This window comes from Motacilla alba, chromosome 6 (assembly GCF_015832195.1).
Source record: "Motacilla alba alba isolate MOTALB_02 chromosome 6, Motacilla_alba_V1.0_pri, whole genome shotgun sequence".
Taxonomy (NCBI): domain Eukaryota; kingdom Metazoa; phylum Chordata; class Aves; order Passeriformes; family Motacillidae; genus Motacilla; species Motacilla alba.
The window spans coordinates 6,741,655-6,761,144 of record NC_052021.1 but is presented as its reverse complement, the minus strand read 5'-3'; the positions used below and the strand labels follow the sequence as shown (position 1 = coordinate 6,761,144).

At 36.9% G+C, this 19,490-nt stretch overlaps 1 protein-coding gene across 1 annotated transcript in view; it reads left to right on the top strand.

Annotated features, from left to right (window-relative positions):
• Window positions 1-19,490, top strand: part of CABCOCO1 (ciliary associated calcium binding coiled-coil 1) — a 47,951-nt gene that overhangs the window by 16,076 nt on the left and 12,385 nt on the right. Inside the window, exon 5 of the mRNA XM_038141336.1 lies at window positions 1,335-1,407. Coding sequence (XP_037997264.1) covers window positions 1,335-1,407 — 73 coding nt within the window. The remainder of the gene's footprint in view (window positions 1-1,334; window positions 1,408-19,490) is intronic.

The window sequence follows — 19,490 nt, the reverse complement described above, 5'->3', positions numbered from 1 at the left end:
AGGATATATGTCTTATTTCCTGTGTGTCTGTGATATTCATAAAATATTTTTGTCTTTTTTCAAATAATCCATGTTTGAATTTTACCAAATTACAGGTGTGTGTGAAAGGGGACATATATTTCCATAAATCAGTGAGTCATTTCCAGGTTAAGTCCTGAACTCTCCTTAAACATGATTTCTGTGTTTCCACTGAAACATGTCAGGAATTCTTCGGTGAAGTGCTGCAATAAAAATGTACTTAAATGAAATTGCAAATACCGTGAGAATTTAATTAATTGCCTGTGTGCTTTGGGTTTGGGGGAAAGCAGCCTCTGGCTGATGGCAGCCAGACTTCTTACGTGGGCCTTGCCAGTACCAAGCTGAAGGTATTGCTGACCCAGCTGATGGTCTCCCAAGAAAAGAGCCTGGGTCCTGTCCCCAGGCAGAAAGCACAGGAACCAGTTACAGATGTTCTGTGCAAATATCGCTGTACCTTTCACAGATACAGCAGGCAGGACAGCTATAAATTCTTGGAATCATTCTTCAGCCTGAACTTGCTATGAAATCACAGAGCAGTGTTTTAAATCATATGTCAGAATGATGTGACAGAAGCCAGGAGTTCTGTATCATAATTGTAAGAGAAGAACTAATTGTAATGGACTATGACAAAACTTTTGGTTAAACAAATGCTATATCATTGATCATTAGAAAAGAAAACAAAGAAAATTATTTGAAACATGTGAAATGGAAAGCCATACATGTTTAAGGAAGATAAATATTTTAGTCCATTGACAAAGTCTATTTAAAGTTACTTTTGTTGTAGTACACAAAATTGCTGTGTGTTAATCTAGTTTTTTAGTTTTTCTTTGAGGAAATACTACACTGATTTTGCAAAGTGACCTTGAGAGAATAAATACTTCTATTCTTTATTGTTTTGGTGTTCCAAGATCAAACTTTCTCCCTGTACTGGCAGCCCGTCCCAGAATCTGAAAGCTGATTTGGCTTTGTTTCCTTCTTGTCTGCTATTGCTGATAATAAAGGCATAAGTATCCTGGTGATTAGTGTTTCAGGAATTACTTTTTTCAGAGGAGAACTTTGTCTTCTTGGAGTTCAATTTCATAAGGACTAAGTGGATGTATTTTTAAGTGTCACAGTGTATTTTCTACAGCCATCTGATAATAAATCCTGCAAATTAAATATGCTGCTTATTGTTTTTGAAGTTAAACAACTGTTTCTTTTTAAAATTTGGACTGTTACCATGCGGGAGGGTACCTCTTAGTTTAACAAAACTTGTAATATTGTTACCTTTCCAAAAAACTTACAGCTGTGATAGTCTATGTTTTGTTGTTTTTCAGCTTATTTAAACACTATAAAGCATTTGAATACCTCTTCCATGGTCGTAGAGAAGAGCCTGTGATAAGTAATGAGGTGAGTCATTTATATAGATGGAAGTCATTATGCAGAGTTCCTTAACGAGTGCACCATGGCATATGTTTTATATTGCTCAAAGCGACTTCACGTCAACATCCCTGCATTACTAACGTAAAACGGCTGATTAAAGAGCGCCAGTTAGGGTGTTTTGATCCTCATATTCAAAATTAATTTGGGATCTGAAGAAAGTGTAAGTGCATTGCTTGCTTAAGTCGTTAGTTGTGTTAAATCAGGAACACTTTTGTGTAGGTATTTGTAAGTTGATGCATGTAATTTGAATTTGCAACGTGAGTCTGACTCTGCTTTAAAATCAGCAATCAAAATTGGAAAATGTTGTGTGCCATGCTAGTCTGACCACAGCCCTAATAGACATGTATGCATGTGCATGTACAGAGTTCTGTTTCTACTGTATCCACCAAGACTTAATTATACTGACTCTAAAGAAAGAAGCAAGCCAGACACTGAGCATTTTGAAAGAATTCAGTTAACAATAGTGAGTGTGCATCACAGTGAACTTTGTCATGTGTTCTAACTTACATGTGAAAAATACATAAGAAAATGTGTTGATGCAGAACGTGGCCTTTAATCAAATGGACAGGTTAAATTAATCAAATAAACCTTCCTTTAGCCTGACTGTGCTTTTTGAGGATATTTGTTATTATACATTAAAAAATATTTCCATTTTAAATTTGTATTAGGAGCCAACTGATTGCCTGGAGGGGCACAGTAGTGTAATATTTTTGATGGTACTTATATTTTAGCTTATCAGTACACAATGAAGTTAAAATTAGCGCACTGGAAAAATTCCTTTACACTTTCAGCTGGTATTTTGACTCTGGTGATGTGGGATAATTGCTTTCCATGTTGCTTTTAAGTAGCCATATTATAAAATTACTTTTCTTGACATGGTTGCAAATATTTGGAAATTATTCTTGTCATTTACAAGGTGGGTTAAAATTCCAACTGTGATGAAATAGGTGACAAAACTGTCAATACAAAGGTAGAGCAGAACTTCAGCATTACTGTGTTAGGGTGGGGTAACTATGTTTTGTGGGCATTACTATGTTTTGTGTTAGGTAATCAGACCAATGGGTGGTTAGCGCTCCTAAATTGGTAAAATCGATTTTAATGAGGCTTTGATTAAGTAATTCTTGTGTAAACTTGAAGGTTTCAGACTAGCTTTAAGGAAATGTGTTTGTGTTTCCTGAAGACTCCTTTCTCGGTGGGTGGGATCATTATGCACTGTCCCAGCTGCAGGACAGGGATTGCCCTGGGCCGGCTCTGGAGGGAGCACCACCTCTGCTGAGGGTACCAGCACCTCTGGGCAGCGGTAGGAATGGATTTCAGGGAATGACTTCGGTGATGATCCATTCAAGCAACAAGTGCTATCTACAACTGTCACAAAACCCTGCAGGGCAATCTTTAGCTGTAACTTTTTTACGGCCTTTTCTTACCTATGCTGCCACTACACTTTAATCCATCTCTTTTGTATTCTGAGCTACATGGCAGAGAGCTTTTAATTTGTCCAACTACACTCCAACACCCAAGAAAATCAATACTTATATTCTGTTAGAGTTCATTTTGATAGGGTGATGCATTGTTCTTCAATAAGTAAAAGTTTAAGGTATTGAAGCTGCACATACAAATTTATGGCATTATTTGCACTTGCTTTATGTGTTAAAATGTGAGGAGAGATGAACTCAGCACAGACTTCAAGTTCTTTTGCTGTAACTTTATTTAGTAATTCTTATGCATAAAAGAGATCATTACTTCTATTTTGCAGTCCCTTAGATGAACAGGTTTTTGGGCTGCCGTGGTTTGGTGTGTGTGGGTGTGGCAGGGACACACCTGGGGTCACTTGCTCTGTAGTGCATCTGCTCAGGGAACATGAGATCAACTGGGAAGTCCATGTGCTGAAAGTTGATAGTAAATTTGTGCTGAAAGTTTGGCTGCTGTCCTGTTATGTAGACCAGTGTCTTACTAAAAAAAAAAAAAAAGGCCAGTGCAGACACTCCACAGCCCAAAGCTGGATCTGATCCTGACTCTAAGCTGAGTGCAGCTAATGCCTAAGAAGTTTTCCTTTAGCTCCAGCAATAAAAGCCTGCTCTTTTGGAACAGGACACTCTAAATTGTAATGGCCAGATTTGTCCAAATAACAAGAACCACAGTGTTCCAAGAGCTTAATTACAGCATTATCTCCTTTTGCAAATGAACACTTCGAGACGAGTCAGTGAAATGACTTGCTTCAACAGAATTGATTTGCTTCTACTGAAATGGCTTTAGCTCAGCGAGGATGTGTGCCGAAAAAATTACCTATGGCATAAAAGCCCAACACCCCCAGGAGAAGATCTGCTTCTTTAAAAGAGATACAGCTATAGCAAATAAAAGCTGTACTCAGTGTTGGAATGGATATCCTTTTAGGGAAAGCACAGTGTGTGGTTTCCAGAGAAATCTTACAGTGATGGGTTGTAAAGTCGTTGGAATTTTTTTTTTCTCTAGCACAGGCAATTATACAGTGTTCTCAATCAAGTTTCCTTTTTGATCTTTCACTGCAGTTATTTCCAAATGACCCTGTCATTTCCTGTGTAGAATAAAATCAGACAAGAAAAGGGAAATGACTCAAAACTCAGATTATGCATACAATATCTGTGGTCGTGCCACTTAACAAAATGTAAGTTATTTAAGTGTAGCACATAATTAGTGCGGCTTCACAGTCTGATTAATATTCTGCATTTGATGCAGCTAGCATAATAAAGCCACTTCTGTAAAACACAGGCAGTGTTCAAGTCTTAAAAAAAAGGTAACAAATGCCAGAGTAATTTAAATATATATTTTTTTTTGCATGGGCTAAAGCCTTTAAACCTCAAACTGCCTAAGGTGATCATATTGCCTAGGAAAAAAAAGGTTAAAACAGAAAGACATGAATGCTTGGTTAGATGATAAAACACACATCACACTTCTAACCTACTTTGACAGTATTTAAAATTTAAAACTTGCCTTTCTAGCTATCAAATCCCTTACTTCTCCTTCATTCCAGATCTACAAAGACCTATATATTATGTATGCATGAATACCTGTTAGAAAACATGACGGTACAAGGAATTGCTGAGGAGTGTTAAGATTGCCAAGTAAATTCATTGCTTTTTTTTCCCTGTTACTATTACGAGCAGTTCCCCCCATTTAGAATGATTACAGAAGAAGCTGTGCTTTAGCTGTTCTGTGGCTGTGATCCAAAATAAAATGCAAGCAGTGCTACCATACCAGAGTTCTTCAGGAATATTGCTGTTAAAGATACTGTTTTTTCCCTTCTGCCTGTTCTGGACATTTTGCTCTCTAGCTGTGATTTAGTACACCTATATTAGCTTGCAATTTCAAGGAAAGCAAAAGGAGTACAGACTAAATATTGATGTTCAGGGAGTCAATGGAGCAATTCCTATTAACACGTCAGATCTCAGAATAAAGGTTTAAATTGTTAATACATGAATTTTATTCTTTTCTATTTCTGCATTTAGTTAATTTATTTTGCTTTGGTAGGATGATATATTACACAATATCCTGGAAATTTTTTTCTCTCATTTACAAATTGTGCCTTATACTGCAGTTCATGGTTTTTGCTGCTCTCTGTTGTGTATTTTTGGATGGTATGAGGCTAAGGTCTTTTGGGATTATGTCTGCTTTGAAACATTTCCTAATAAAAATAATGTGGTTGGTAAATCTAGTTTTATTCCTAGTTGCTTTAGCCAGCCTGATGGAGTAATCTGCTATTTTATGGCCCAGATGACTAGCTACATTCTACATTTCACTTCTTGAAATAGTAGTGTACAATGTAATTTTCTTTAGAGATGTCATAGTGGGTCAGGTTGCAATAAAAATATCAAAGATTAAATTTAATGGCAGTGCAGATTCAGTATTATAGCAGTCACTAGATATCATCCTCTGTACTTAGAGTTCCAAACTAGTTTCCATTAATGCTTTCATTCTATGTATTCCCTACTTTCTGAAGCATTAAGCATTTGGGCTGTGTCTGGTCCTTATCCAGTTATGGGTTGGGTTGTTTTGTTTTTTTTTTACCTTTGAACAAAATCCCTTCTTTGTTTGAATTTAAGGAGATGGATAGGAAGAATATGCTTTTTGAAAGCTAATAAAGCTTTTTTTTTTTTCTGATGGCAAAAGCTCTAAATCTGGGACTTGACTTTGATACGTAATCCTTATTAGGTGTTGCATGTTTAGATTGGTTAATCAATCATTGTTTAAATGAATTTGCTCTGTGACTTTTTGAGAACTGCATTTTAGAGATGTATGAAACCAGAACATTTCCATAGGCATATCAGTTCACACTACAGAAACTCATTCCCCAGCTAATGGAGTGCTTTTCAAAGCCTGCAGGTTTCAGATATTTTTAGTGCCTAAAAACCAGTGAGTTGATGTTTGTAGCTTTGTTTTCTAAATATCACCATGGCAAAGACATCAAGAGGAACATAGGACTGGAAGGGATGTCTTCAATTGTCAGCTCTCATGCTACTTTCTCTTAGGGAAACATTCATAATCCTCTTCAGAAACCTGTCAAACTCCAGTTTAAAAAGTTAACTTTTTTTTTTGTCTTTTCTCCTTCAGTTAGGAAGTGCCCTGATGCCTGGTTTCTGTTATTGTTATAAAACTTCAATTTCTGATCTGGGTGTATTCATGACAAGCTTATGTGCATTTGTCCTTGTGACAATTTGTGCTGGTATTGACCTTTAGCTCTTGTTCCATCCCCAGTGTTTATTTTTCTAGTGCATAAAGAGACAGCAATCTTATTGTCAGCCTTCATTCAGCTAGACTAGAAAAGCCAGCCTTCTCTAATCTTTGCTTTAAAGGTAGACTTTGACACACATATGCTTACATCAATACCAGCTTCTTGTCATCCTGTTGGCCTTCTTCTGTAATTGTTCCACTTTAAATCAGTTTTGTTAGAACATAAGTGACCAAACTGACATAATATTGTTGCTGAGATAAAAGCAAGGCCTTGTAAAATATCAATAGTGCTTTCTTTTCCTCTGCTGGGAATAGCCTATATGATAGGTCCCAGAAGCATTTTATACCTGTATCGTGTGCCTATCTCACTGTACATCTGCTGTTCTAGTTCTCCTTTGTTACTGGATTTTCTGGCTGAGGTACTCCCAGTGCACTATAGGCTTTAAAAAAAAAGATGTCCCCACAATGTCACTTCCCAATTTGTCATTGAATACAAGAGTGAATAAACTTCAAGGGCGTTCAGTCCCATCTGTGTGATATTCCTGCCTACTCATAAATTGATCATGTCTCTCACATTGCTTTTGTCTAGAAAATTATTTATTTAATAAACTATGAAATTAGTCTGGCATCATTTATCTTTGATAAATTGATGTTGTGTTACATTCCATTTCTCTTTAATTTCCATGCTTTTATTTAGTTTTTCCTTCAAAACATGTTCTTCAAGCCTTTGCTGCTATGAAGATCAAAACTACAGCTTCAGGAGTAGGTTCATTATTTTCTGATTGGGGATGTTTAAAACTGGTACTTGGTCTTTTGATGTCTGAGGGGAAATTTTTGATGTCCATTACAGAAGGGTGCCATACCCAAGTCCAGATTACTGAAGTAAGCAGCTGGAGAGCCAGTGGGTTTTTGACAAAATTCACAGATATCCAGTCCTTTGATCTTGGGGCTTGCTATGGCTGTAACCAGACATCTTGAAGGACTTGTGATTAGTCTAAATGAAAAGTGGAGTCTGTGGGGATTGTATGCAGTGCTACTTCAAATATTTAAGCATCTGTTGTCTAGTAGAAACAGCCTTTGTTTTCCAAAGATGGTGTTGGTATACTCATTTGTCAGTAGGGGAGCTACACTGATGCTTAGCAGTCCCATTTCCATGTAGGTCACATGCTGATGGTCTTCTAATGAACTTTTAACATTCCTGAGTTTTGGTAGCTGAACTGCTCTGCCCTAAGAGCTGGTGAGAGCTCCAGAGAGCTGGTGGAATTCATAAGCCAGTGCTGAGTACTTTTACAAGGCTTTAGAGAATGATTAACAAAACGTTTTTTAAATTATTTTCTTAGGAAACATCAAATACAAACCAAGCCTGCTTCTTAACTCGGTAACATGCGTGAAGTCACGAAAGAAAAGAATTCAGGCAGGACAAGTGCCAAATAGCTGACATGGGCTGTGCCTTCAGTGTGCTGAGCACCATGGTTCTGACCCAGCCAGCATCTCAACAAGCGCCTCTTCTTAACAAACTGGGAACTTTAATTATTCCATGGACCTATTCACACACACAGAATTAAACTGAGAGGTGACTGGGGTCACATTGCTCAGCACCCTGGAGGATGAAAAACTAAACATGCTTGAGAAAAAACATTGAGGCTCATGATCACTTTAGTTCAGTTTTAAAACTGACAAAGCATCACATTTTTGACTGTATGATGTTAGAGGGAAAAAAACTTAAATTCTTGGCAGGAAGACAATTCTGGAACTCTGCAGGAATTAATATATACACAGATGTGCTCTGTGAGTTTTTTAATTATTTATTTAGAAAGTGACTCGATTTCCATATGTATGGAATCATGTGTGTGTTTGTGTGTATGTGTTTGAATGTGTGTAAGCATACACAGTTGTGATAAGAGCAGTAATGACTTGTTTATTTGCTGGAATGCAGGTCAGCTAGGAATTGTAGGCTTTGATTGGAAGGATAGTCAGTACATTGATGACAGCCTGTTTCTGCTATTCATCAGAATGTTCTATGTCCCAAATGATGAAGTGCTCTATCAGAAGACTACAGCACATTTAAAAATGGTTATCAATCAAGATGTAAATTTTAATAGAAGACATTGGGTTTGGCAGAAATGTATTGACTTGGAGGAATTTTTAAGTGGTTAAGCAAAGTAGCTGAAGACAGACTATTAGGATATGAATTTTGTTTTACTTTTCTAGTATTCCAGAATAGCTCACTCTGTTGATGCCCTTTGCAAATTCTACTTGTTTAACTTGACCAGCATGAAAAAAGGTACTTGGAGCTGAGCAGAGATTGGTAATTTTGTTTCATAGGACAATCTGAGAATTTTGCAGTTTGATTTTATTCCAGTTTAAAACAAAAAAATAAACACTTAAGAGAATTGATATTCTTACATGTCTGTGTTTAAACTCTGACACAAAAGCAGTGCTTTTGAAGATCATTTCAGAGCCCCAGCTCCATCATGGCACCATATGGTATAGTTGGCTCTGCTGGAGCAAGACCCTCACAATCTAGGGATCCTCAGCTTGCCCTAGGGCATGTTGCTGGGGAGACAGGAATCTAGAAAACAGGATTCTTTATCAGCCAGTGTGGCAAGCCATTGGAAGGGCTTTGTACATAAGCTGGTGAGAGCCAGGTAGGTCGCTGCTGGCACATTGGCAGAAAGTTATTCGCACAATAGCTCATCTCTGGGAAGTTCAAAGAACGTAACTTGAAAGGAATCTGCTGAAAAAAAAGTAGAGAAACATGTTATTTTGAGCCCTATGCATTATGTCTGCTGCAGTACAGTGCTATTTTCAGTGTTAAAGTCTTCCATGTAATGTAGCAGGGATCAAGGAGTTATTCAAGAATGTGCCACATTTTGTTTATGTTTTGGTGGTTCAAATTTAGCTGCCCTTTTTTTAGAGTTGTTTGCCAGAAGGTACCATTTTGGTGCCTGTACAGTTTGACTTACTGGAGATTGGTTTTCCAGAGCAATTGCCCTATTTCCAAGATTTCCTGCATCATTTTTGGTAATTGGCAGACAGATGCATGACTTTAAAGTACAATTAACAACTGTTTTGTACCCATTACCTTTATCTGCAGCTTTTTATCATCTTGAAAATCAAATTGTTTTCATAAAAGTGTCAGTGGAATGGGCAAGTGATGTAATATTTCCTGGGAATGTATCCCCCCGGGTGAATATTTAAGTATCAAATTCATACATCTTGTGACCTTATGTTATGAATAACATGTTGACCTTATTCATATAAATAAATAGCATGACATTTCTTTACCATGATGATTTATAATCAATATACGTTTTAATAAATTTTCATCCGTTTAGTTGATGTTATGAGGACAAATGTAATCCAAGTCTAAATAACAGACAAGTTTTACAATCCTTTAAAGTTCCTTTTTAAAATGCACCAGAAAGTTTGTGTCTTCTAATTCCACCTTGAATTTTACAACTTGTCATAAGTTTCAACATAAAGTATTTTTACTGAACATCGAATCTGATGTATTTGAATATTAATTCATAAAACATTATTTTGATTTCCTAGAAATATACTAAGCTCAGCAAAATGTTGTGTTACTTATTACAAAGCTAAGTTTTATAGGATGTCTTGTTGGTATTTGAGGTAACTTATATTGCTACTTAGGTTTACATTTAATAAACCTTAGCTAAGAAAATTGTTTAAATTTCCAAGGAAAGATAATAAATAAAATGAGGGCATCGAATATTAATGTGAACCGTGCCTTTATTTTGTTAAAGCATTCAAAATTAAATAGTGGTGGTCTGTTAACAATCTAGGGCTATTTGGCAAGTCTCTAAACTTACTCAATAATCAAAACATAAAAGGACAATGGAAACTTTTCACAATAAAAGAAAAAGGAGTTGAGTACAGAAACCAAACAAATTATTCTCTGCTTTTTCTTGGTAAGGAGGTGAACTTTATAGGAAGGGCAGCAAGCTCTGTGTTAGTGTTGCCTTTTCCTGCCTTTGTTATAAATTACATCTGTCTGTGAAGAATCCTCTCCAGTAACTTCGTGGTTCATGGCTACGGGGGAGGTGTGCATGTCTATCTGGAATGGGGCAGAGAGAGACAGATTGTGGGGGAGCCTTTTCATTTTACTGGTTTGTTTTTCACTGAGGAAATGGCAATTCTAAGCATTAATTTGCCTTGCTTACTAAATATACAGATGGATAAAATTCCTAAGGATCCAGCTGTGTAAATAGAATATTAACAAAACAACTGTTTTCTTCAGCATTTGTATTATTTGTTCTTTGAAGCTTGCTAGACTTTTGGAAGACTTCAGCACCGTTTAGGTTCAGTGTAGTCATTCAAAATGTTTTTATTAGGGATTAAATGAGGAAAACATTTGGCAAAGGGATGGAGTTTATCCAAAGCATAATGTTTGATTCTTTCATGGGAGTCTGAATACACTGCAACAATATTGTAAGGCACCAGAAATACGGGAATAAGCTGCCAAATGGTACTGGAAGAAGAGCCATATACATACCCAATATGTTGGGTGTAGTGTGCTCTCCATGCCCTCCTCCCCGGCACCTGGTGAGCAAAGAGACCAGGCTAAGGTAGGCCAGATGTGGCAGTGCAGGGTTCTGGCCCCTTTGTCTCCTGTCTGCATGGTTTCCTTCACCATTTGATCCCGAGGCTGGAGTCATTTGCAGGCTGCTAGCGACAGAGCAAGGTGGAAATTCTGTCCTTCCAATCCCTTCTTCAGTGTGGGCTGATAGCCAGCTCCCACCAGCTCCAGCCCCCTGAGCCTCACTCTTTCCTCTTCTGATTTGGGAAATAGGCTCCCATCTGCCTCTTCCATCAGCCTTAGCTAACCTCGTGCTGCCTGAGTCTCTCACAAATCCACTGTGTTTCTGTGGAAGCTGGGACTTCATTATGTGTTTCAAGCACTCAGAAAACATCAAATAGTTCGACTATCTCCTCAGGGCAGGCTTTAAAACACAGCAGCTGGAGCCTTTTGGTGTTCTTCACAATTAAGATTATTATCTAAAATATTTTTTGGTTTGGCTTTCCACGTGTGCTGTTGAAAATTTGATAGTGAACTCATCCTGAATATCCTCTTCGCCAACTTGAAGCAAAGAGAAGAAATACTTTATTGTTTATACTTAATGTTTGCTCTTTCCTACTTGTTAGAGTGGGCAGACTATTTGGCTGACCTTGGGAAGCTTATATGGTGAGTGTTCAGCCTAATTTTTTTTTTTTGGGCTGATTTCATTCTTAATTTTTGTCCTGTGACTGCAAAGCCTATGTTAGAGCCCGTGTACATTCTGCAGGGTTACATTGCAGATGGTGTTGTGTCCAGGATAAAACCTAAACAAATTCAGATGGTTTTGGCTGAAATACCTCAACATTCTGCTTTCTGCTTTTATGACAAGTGGTCCTTTTGACTTTTTTGGTTGGTTCTACAAGAATCCCACAATATTTTAAATACATATTGCAGAAAATATTGTTACTACTCCCACAGAACAGGTCATTCTGCATGAATTACCAGCTGATACACATATGACTATTTTCTCAGTATTAGAATTCCTGTGTTTGATGTGTTATTTCTGTTCTATTCAAATAACACTAGGTAAGGAAAAATATCTCCTGTGCACTTGCACTGCCATTTATTTTGACTGTGCATATCAAATTTGGCTTGTGAACACAATCTAAGGAAATGACATAGATTTTAAGTGATAAAGATGAATGTTGCATGCTTCATTTATAGGAAGGCCATCCAAATATGGTCGCAGAGTAGTGAGAACATCCTGTGCTTGACATGGCTTGAATTTTGCATTGATCAAGGCTGTGGAAAAGTTTCAGGCATTAACAGGCTGGAATTCAGGTCTGTTTCTAGATTTACTGGACAGCGTGTGTTGTGAAAAGATGGCAATACATTGCAAGCAATGCATATATCTTATATAATAAAATGAAAGAGTGCTAGGGGTGTTCCTTAGAGATTATTCTGCTTTGAATATCTGCTTTACATTCTCTCAGCGTTTTTCTTAGCATTCATTTTGTATTCATGGTGCCCATTTATCACTTTTGTCTCTATCTGTTATACATTTAAGATCTTAATGATTTTCTTTTGTTCTAAGAAAGATATTGTGCCAGCTTTTTGTATTCCTCAGGAATTAGGATGTAGTTGAAGACTTACATTTGGAGAAATGTTAAATTACCTATAATGGTCAGATTTCCAATGAAGTATTGAAAAGTTTTACTCTCACAATAGACTGTTTTCAGTTTTTAGTGTTACTGTTGTCCTGGCAGCTCTAGATTAAAAGAAAGTGAGGGCTAGAGCCCAGGTAGCTGACTTTGGGGTGGGGAGGGGGGCGGGAGGGGATGGTTGATTTTTTATGTGGCTTTTTTTTTTTTTTTTAATAATCCTACCATTGGTCCATTGTGGTGCCCTGCAGTGGAATTTCTAAAAATGTCATTATGTTTCTGTCAATTTTGAGAATGACCCCTTGAGTCTGTTGATATTGCATGCATAGAACTGTGCACTGAACCATTAATTTCTCTTTAATAATCATGTTTTGTTTAAGAAATCAAGAAATTGTCAAGGTGGAAGTAAGGAGCCAAATGTTGCTTATTTTGCCATGACAGAGATTTTATCTTTTGTCCTTCCTCTTTGCTTGCAAACAGAGCTCTCTGAATTACTGAATGTAAAATTAATATCCTTTTCTTTGCAACCCTAACACGGCCAAACACAATAGATGTAGTTAAAGACAGGATTTCAGTCTTATCTCTGTGTTTCTGAACTACTGCTGGTTTGTCTTCAGTTCCTACTCTTGTTATTCATACTGGTTTTATTGCAGTATATTTAATTGTCTCTTTGTTCTGATCAATCCTCAGTTAAATGGGTAAATAATAAAAGAAAGGGGGTACATAATCAAATTACCAGCAGTAATTGGTCAGTCCAAGCATTACTGGAACTTTATAGTGGGCAGAAAGAACAGGGCTTTGGTATCAGAGTCAAAAAGGCCAAGCCTTTAAAACTGACAACATAAATACATTGCTACATTGGCACATCTTTGTGAATTTAAATTACAAATTATTGTGCATAATCAGAATCAGAGCAACTGGAAAATCATGCAGCATGGATAGACTTTATTAATTTTGAATACAAATGAAAGATATTAGACAAGCTTAGAAATCTGACAGACTAGGAGAATCTTAATATTCGACAAGTGTAAGATAAAATGAGACTTTGTCTCCTGGATTGCTGGGGTTTTTTCTTTCTTTCATAGTAGTGGAAACATTACAAAAACTAACAAGCAGCAAACCATATGCATTAGAATGAAATGTAGAAGTCTCTGGTAAGGGAGCTTATTTGGGTAATGGGAAAGTTTAAAGGTTATACATTAAATGATCAACAGGGCATTGTGTGTTACACAGGGGACTGAGTTGCTCTGGGAATTGGGAATTAAGCCCTAAAGTTTTGCAGAGCTTGATTACCATTTTAATACATTTATGGCTTTGCAGACCATAACGTGAGTTGGTTTTGCTTCATTTTGTAGTAAACCAATACAATTAAGAAGATAAATCTGCTTTCTTCCTTAACATTTATCTGTTAACATACTAGCAATTTTAGTAGCGAAATAAATTGCTTAGTCAGATAGATACCAATAACTCTAACCTACACAGACATACAGAATTTTATTTTTTTAATTTTCATTTTCTCCTTCCACCAAATCAGTTGGAGAAGAATGGACAAAGAGTAAAGAAAAGGTAGCATGACTTAACAAACGAAACCCTGCTCTGTGGAATTCAGTTACATAAAAGGTCATTTTTATAGATTTGTGCTACTTAGAGGATTCTGCCTGTCAAATCTGATAAGATCAGTATGGTGGGGAAAAATTAAAGCTGCTCATGAAGAGTACACTAAACTTGACCAATGCTACAATAAATAGTTGTGTGTCAGCAGGGTGTTGCAGCTTTGTGTTTTAGCTGGCTTTCAGGTTGACTCTGTCAACTACTTCCCAGTTAAGATCCAGTTTACTCAGGCTGCGTAAAATCTTTGACGTGACGCTAATGTGCTCCAGAACGCTGTCTTCAGGGAACAGTAATTTCTATTCATCAAAAACATCTTGAATTTAAAAATTAAGGAATTTGGGATGGTGACTATTGGACAAATTTTTCATGCAATAATGCATGAGAAGGCTTGTATAGTCTGTCCTTCTGTTACTGTTGTCAGGTATAAATTTTGAGTGAGCTGCTAAGATTTACTGTTCAATTCATCTTTCCTCAATCCACTGTGCCCCAAGTAATTTCAGAGGAACTGCTAGGATTGTATCAAAAATAAACACTATATTATCATGGTGTGTGAGGTGCAAAGTTTGGCCTCAAACTGAAAACTATTACATCAAAAATACTCTCTAAAATGAAAACATCCCGTATTTACAGCTGTAGAAAATACTGCTACAGCTTTGTGATGTGTGGGTGTATGTGTAAGTAGAGTAGAAAGTGCTGTGTTGATTATCTTGCGGGTCATTCCCAAATAAGACTTAATTTGAAAACATTTTAACTTACTGTGCTTTGTGTTTTCTGTGGCGATTTAAGGAACCTAGTTAGTTTTCAGCATTAAGAGAAGGTTGCTGCAGTACATCTGCAATATAACGGGAATTATATTTGTTAATGTACTTTGGGAGCATTTAAATTCTAATCACGCGGACGAAAGGAAATTTCAAGTGATGGCAAGTAAATTTAAATTACACAACAGTAAAGACTTTCATACCTTTGAAAATATTTCAGCACTGGCTTTTTTTTTCGCTTGCTTTGATTATCCATGATCACAGCAGCAGAATTCTATTGCTGTTGCCATAATTTCTGAAGCATAACTGTGCTGACATGAAATATGTATATATAGGTACATTTGCCAACTTGTTTTAATTTTGTCGTTGGCTTTCCACCTCATATGTTGGGAGGGGCTGCTGATCAGCGCGGTGGCTGAAGGAGAAGGCAGAATTGTTGCAGGAGAAAATGAAGATAAGCAGGCAACATTTGCAGAAAAAGTAGGCACTTTTTCTGTGGTTTCAGAATCAAGAAAATAAGATTTCCATCCCATAAAACCTGTCTCTGTGACCTCTGGGAGCCCTCTGTGGCCATGCAGGTGCGAGTGGCTTACAAGCACTGTGTAAGGCAGGATTTTTATGCCACATGAAATTGTCAGCCTTGCCCTTGTTGAGCAATCCTCTGGATCAGGTCTCACAAGCTATGTATGTCCAGTAATCTAATGGATATAGCTTGGCTTCTCCTGCAAGCTGCATCTTGACTAAGGTAGGAAAATGCAGTACAAGATATGTAGTGACTGTGGAAGGGGAGGACAATTCTTTCCAAGGAAGAATTTTCCTACCCTTCTCAAGCTCAATGTCCTCCTACCGTGAGTCTTTTCACCTCTTCAGCAGCACCTGCTTATTGTAAAAAAAAGAGAGGAAAGAACTAAGCACCACTGTGACCAAAAATAAATTCCCCTTTTTTTTTTTTTTCATTTCTGTGTTTAACCTCTGTTTTTTTAATCATATGCACAGCTAGAAAAAGGGGATGTGCTCTAGGAACTTCTCAGCTATAAAGCAGTGCAAATTTTTAGCTAGAATCATGCTATCAGTTGGAAGTAAACAAGAAGTCTGCTTATATATTTAATTATTTACTAAATTTTGAATTATGCTATTTTAATTATGTTAATCAGGCAGGCTCCAACATTGCAAGCCTTAGGGCTTGAAGTGCAATTTCAATTCTTTGTAATAAATTTGCTGAACTTTGGAAAAAGATGAAATGGCTCAGTATTAAACATTTGCTTGATTTAAATTTTACTAAGCCATGCACTTTATAACTCATATTATTTCAGTGCAATGTACAGCCCCAGCAGGACAACCATAATAGTAATTGTGAGTAAGTGTTCCTTTTGTACACAGGTTTTGCTTATAAACTTCATGAACAAAGGCTTGGCTATTAAGGGAATGGTGAAGATCTATTGTGCCTTGCACTTCAAGGTCATTGGTTCCAGCACACATCATTAAAGACAGAAAGTTAACATCTGACTGGTGCTTCATAACATACATTAAATGAGTCAGTGGTGTCAGTGGAGACAGGGAAAGGAAACAACCAGTTCAATTACAAGAAAAAGGGTAGGATTAGTGCACACCTCCAAAAACGGGGAGGAATCAGGAGATGCCCGAAGTACTCCTGTCTTCCCCTGCATGCAGTCCCAAGGGCTTTAGTCTTTCTTCAGTCTGGAAAGGTTGTAGCCACCCTGCTTGTTCTCATTTGATGGCATGAGCTTAATTGAGTTGAGCTGGGTAAATACTTAGGTGGAAAAAGATCCAAGGAAAATGCAGGTAGAAGATGGTTTGATGATGAAGTGAACCTGGTTTGGTGCTGCACAACAGGCTCTTTGAAGGGAGCTGCCACACTGATATTCTGGCCACTGGTCATTACCTCAGGCATATAAATCACAGGCAGAGAACAGTTGGGCATGGTGTCCTCATGACTGCCTTCGAGTGAGTAATTACAGCCTGCCAATGGTAATTCCCCAGAAAAGTTAATCACATGAGGTGCTCTCTCTTTGATCAGTTGTGCAGTGTGATTGTTGCTTAAGGCTCTTTTAAAGAAGTAGTTGCTTTTCAGTGATGTGATTCCTTTATGTGAGACGTTTATGAACGTTAGGTGTGTTTAGAGGAAGGAGTTTGTGGAACATGGCAGTGATTTTTTTTATTGGACATTTAATATTTAGTTGTCAAAAATGAAGTAAATCACTTCTGTCTACTATAAAAAGTGCATTCTTCTTCCTGCAGCTTTTTCCCTTCCTTTGGTCTTGTTGTTGTTATTGTTTGCTTTGAAATCTGGGTTGACCCTGGACCCAGGACGTCTTTACTTAATGTAAATAGGACTTAGTGAAAGAAATTATTTCAGCCATTATAAAAGAGCCCTGTGACATTTCCTCGGTGGTACCTTTATTCAGGAACAGACCAAAGGCAGGGGAGGGGTTAAACAAAAAACTTCCTATAAGTAGTTCCTTTATTAATAAGCCCCCTTTAGAAAACTTTGTGAGTAAGAAAGAAAATAAGGTGAGAAAAAACAGAGAAGGAGAAACTCAACCTTCTAGACAAATGAACGTCCAGAAAAAGAATAGGGACATATGCAACCCTGGCTTGGTTTGGTTTGTTTCTTTTACCCTTTAGCCCTTGTTACTTGTGTAACATAAAGTTTTTATACCTTTGGAAGATTTTTTAGTCACAGGTTTTTTTTATAGTTTTAATATGAATATATATTGGAAATACTCAGTAATATTTTACATGTAATGTGGGACTTTCTTTTTATTCTCAACACTTCACTGAAGCAGAAAGCATTTTTGGAAGAGCTCTTACCCATCTGAGCCACTGAATTAGTCTAATGTCACAGTTGTTAATTGATAAGTGGTTTCACTTAATTGTAATGGGGAAAAGCCAGTGGAAGATTTTGCTATGGAATTTTATGAATGAAATTGTGGTTTACTTTTAAATAAGTATGCAGTGTTTAATGAAGTGATCTCTGGAACTTTTTGTGAATATTTTATTCAATAACCTTAGCCCATGGTTTTTTTATGCAGAAAGTGAAGTTCCAACTGTCTTTTTTTATATTTAAAATGTCAAAAGCTTCTGTATAAAAATATATTTCAACCTCTAGGTATTCAAGCATTGCAAGATTATTATTTATTTTCATAAATGATTCTATCTAAATCCACATAATAACTTTTTTTTTTAAAGTAGACTGGGGGGGGAAACATGCATAGAATATGTCAGCTCTTTCCTGAAAGAAAACACCTTGTTTATTTTGCTTCCAAATTCGAATAGAAAACTTTTTTGACATAAAAAGCAATTAGGTTTTAAACTTCTTGTCATCTCTGTTAGAAAATTACACAACTTCTAAGTAACTAAAAAAAATAAATCTTCAATCTCAAGTTATGGCAACCTGTGATGTTTAGTTGGAGGATTTTTAGGATTTAAAAGAAAAACAGCAGAACATTTATATTTCAAAATATTAGTGCATTAGCTTTATTGGGAAAAGCTGAAATTGTTCAGATGATGTCAGTAAAACAATTTGGACTACAATTCCCGGAATGCTCATGAAGCTGACATATCTACATGTTCTCAAAAAGTCATAATCCATCACTCTGATGCTAGATCGATGGATTATGACTTTCTGATGTCAGATCTGTGAATTAAGGCTTTTTTGAGTACAGCCTGCTATCCAATTATTGCCCCTGTTCATATATTATAAATCATTATTCCTTCACCAGGTAGTCAGCAGTTTCTATTTCCTGAAGTTTCAGAGCCTTCTTTTTTTAGCCATTGTGGCACTCCCATTGAGCAATCAAAAATGGAGAGCGCTGACCTGAAAAATAAAGCTTCTATCACAGCAAATTGTTGAGGGAGCAACAGTCGTTTCTAATTCTTCTAGTTTCTGTTGAAACCAATCTCATCCCCTTCCTGCACAAACAAGCAATGTAATAAATTAGTACAAAAGTCAGCAGTTGGCACATACTGACTTCATTTTTAAGTGCTCATGCCTGAGTTTCTTAAAACTGATGCTTTCTTCTGAGAAGTTTCCATTTTTTTATGTGAAGAAAGATCAGCTTTTGATTTAAAGCTGGAATTTGCCAGTGTGCTGCCTTAAGTGACTGTGTCTATTAGGTGCTGTTAAACTCAAGCTCCTTTGAATGAATTATTTATAGAGTAATAAACTTACCTCTAATGTAACAAAATGTATGATAAAAATAAAAAATGCTTTACTGTAACCAGTTTAGGTGTCAAATCAAAACACATTTAGAACAATTTTATTAAAAGATACTCAGAAAAACAAGGGGAGTTGTTTCAGGACCTATCGTGCATTCAGAAAAGTCATTAAATGAAATGTAATCATGCTATCGTGGAGAGTTATCTCAACAGATTTCTCAAGCTTAGGGAATTTAGGTCTGGTCTGTGTGGATGGAGAAAATCAATAGTATGATCTTGTTGGGTTTTATTTCATTTTGCTGTACTGATATTCTTCATTAGGATGCAGTTTTCACCGTAGATGGCTGTGCATAAAATATGCCCAGTCAGTACATTGCTGGTGGAGTAGTTGTCAAAAAGGATGGTAATCGATGAAAAGGAGCGTGGTGTAATGAGTGTAGTAAAATTCATCTTTATTAACTATTTGTTCTAGTCCTGTGACTGTTGTGAGAGAGCTGTTATAGTGCTGGCTCGTGCCTCAGTTTCTCCTTTGGGTGGCCACATGGATTCTAAAATCTACGTTCCAAGGACGGTTTCCTTGGCACTCTCCTGATAAACAGGTTTGTGTGCCTTGTGTTA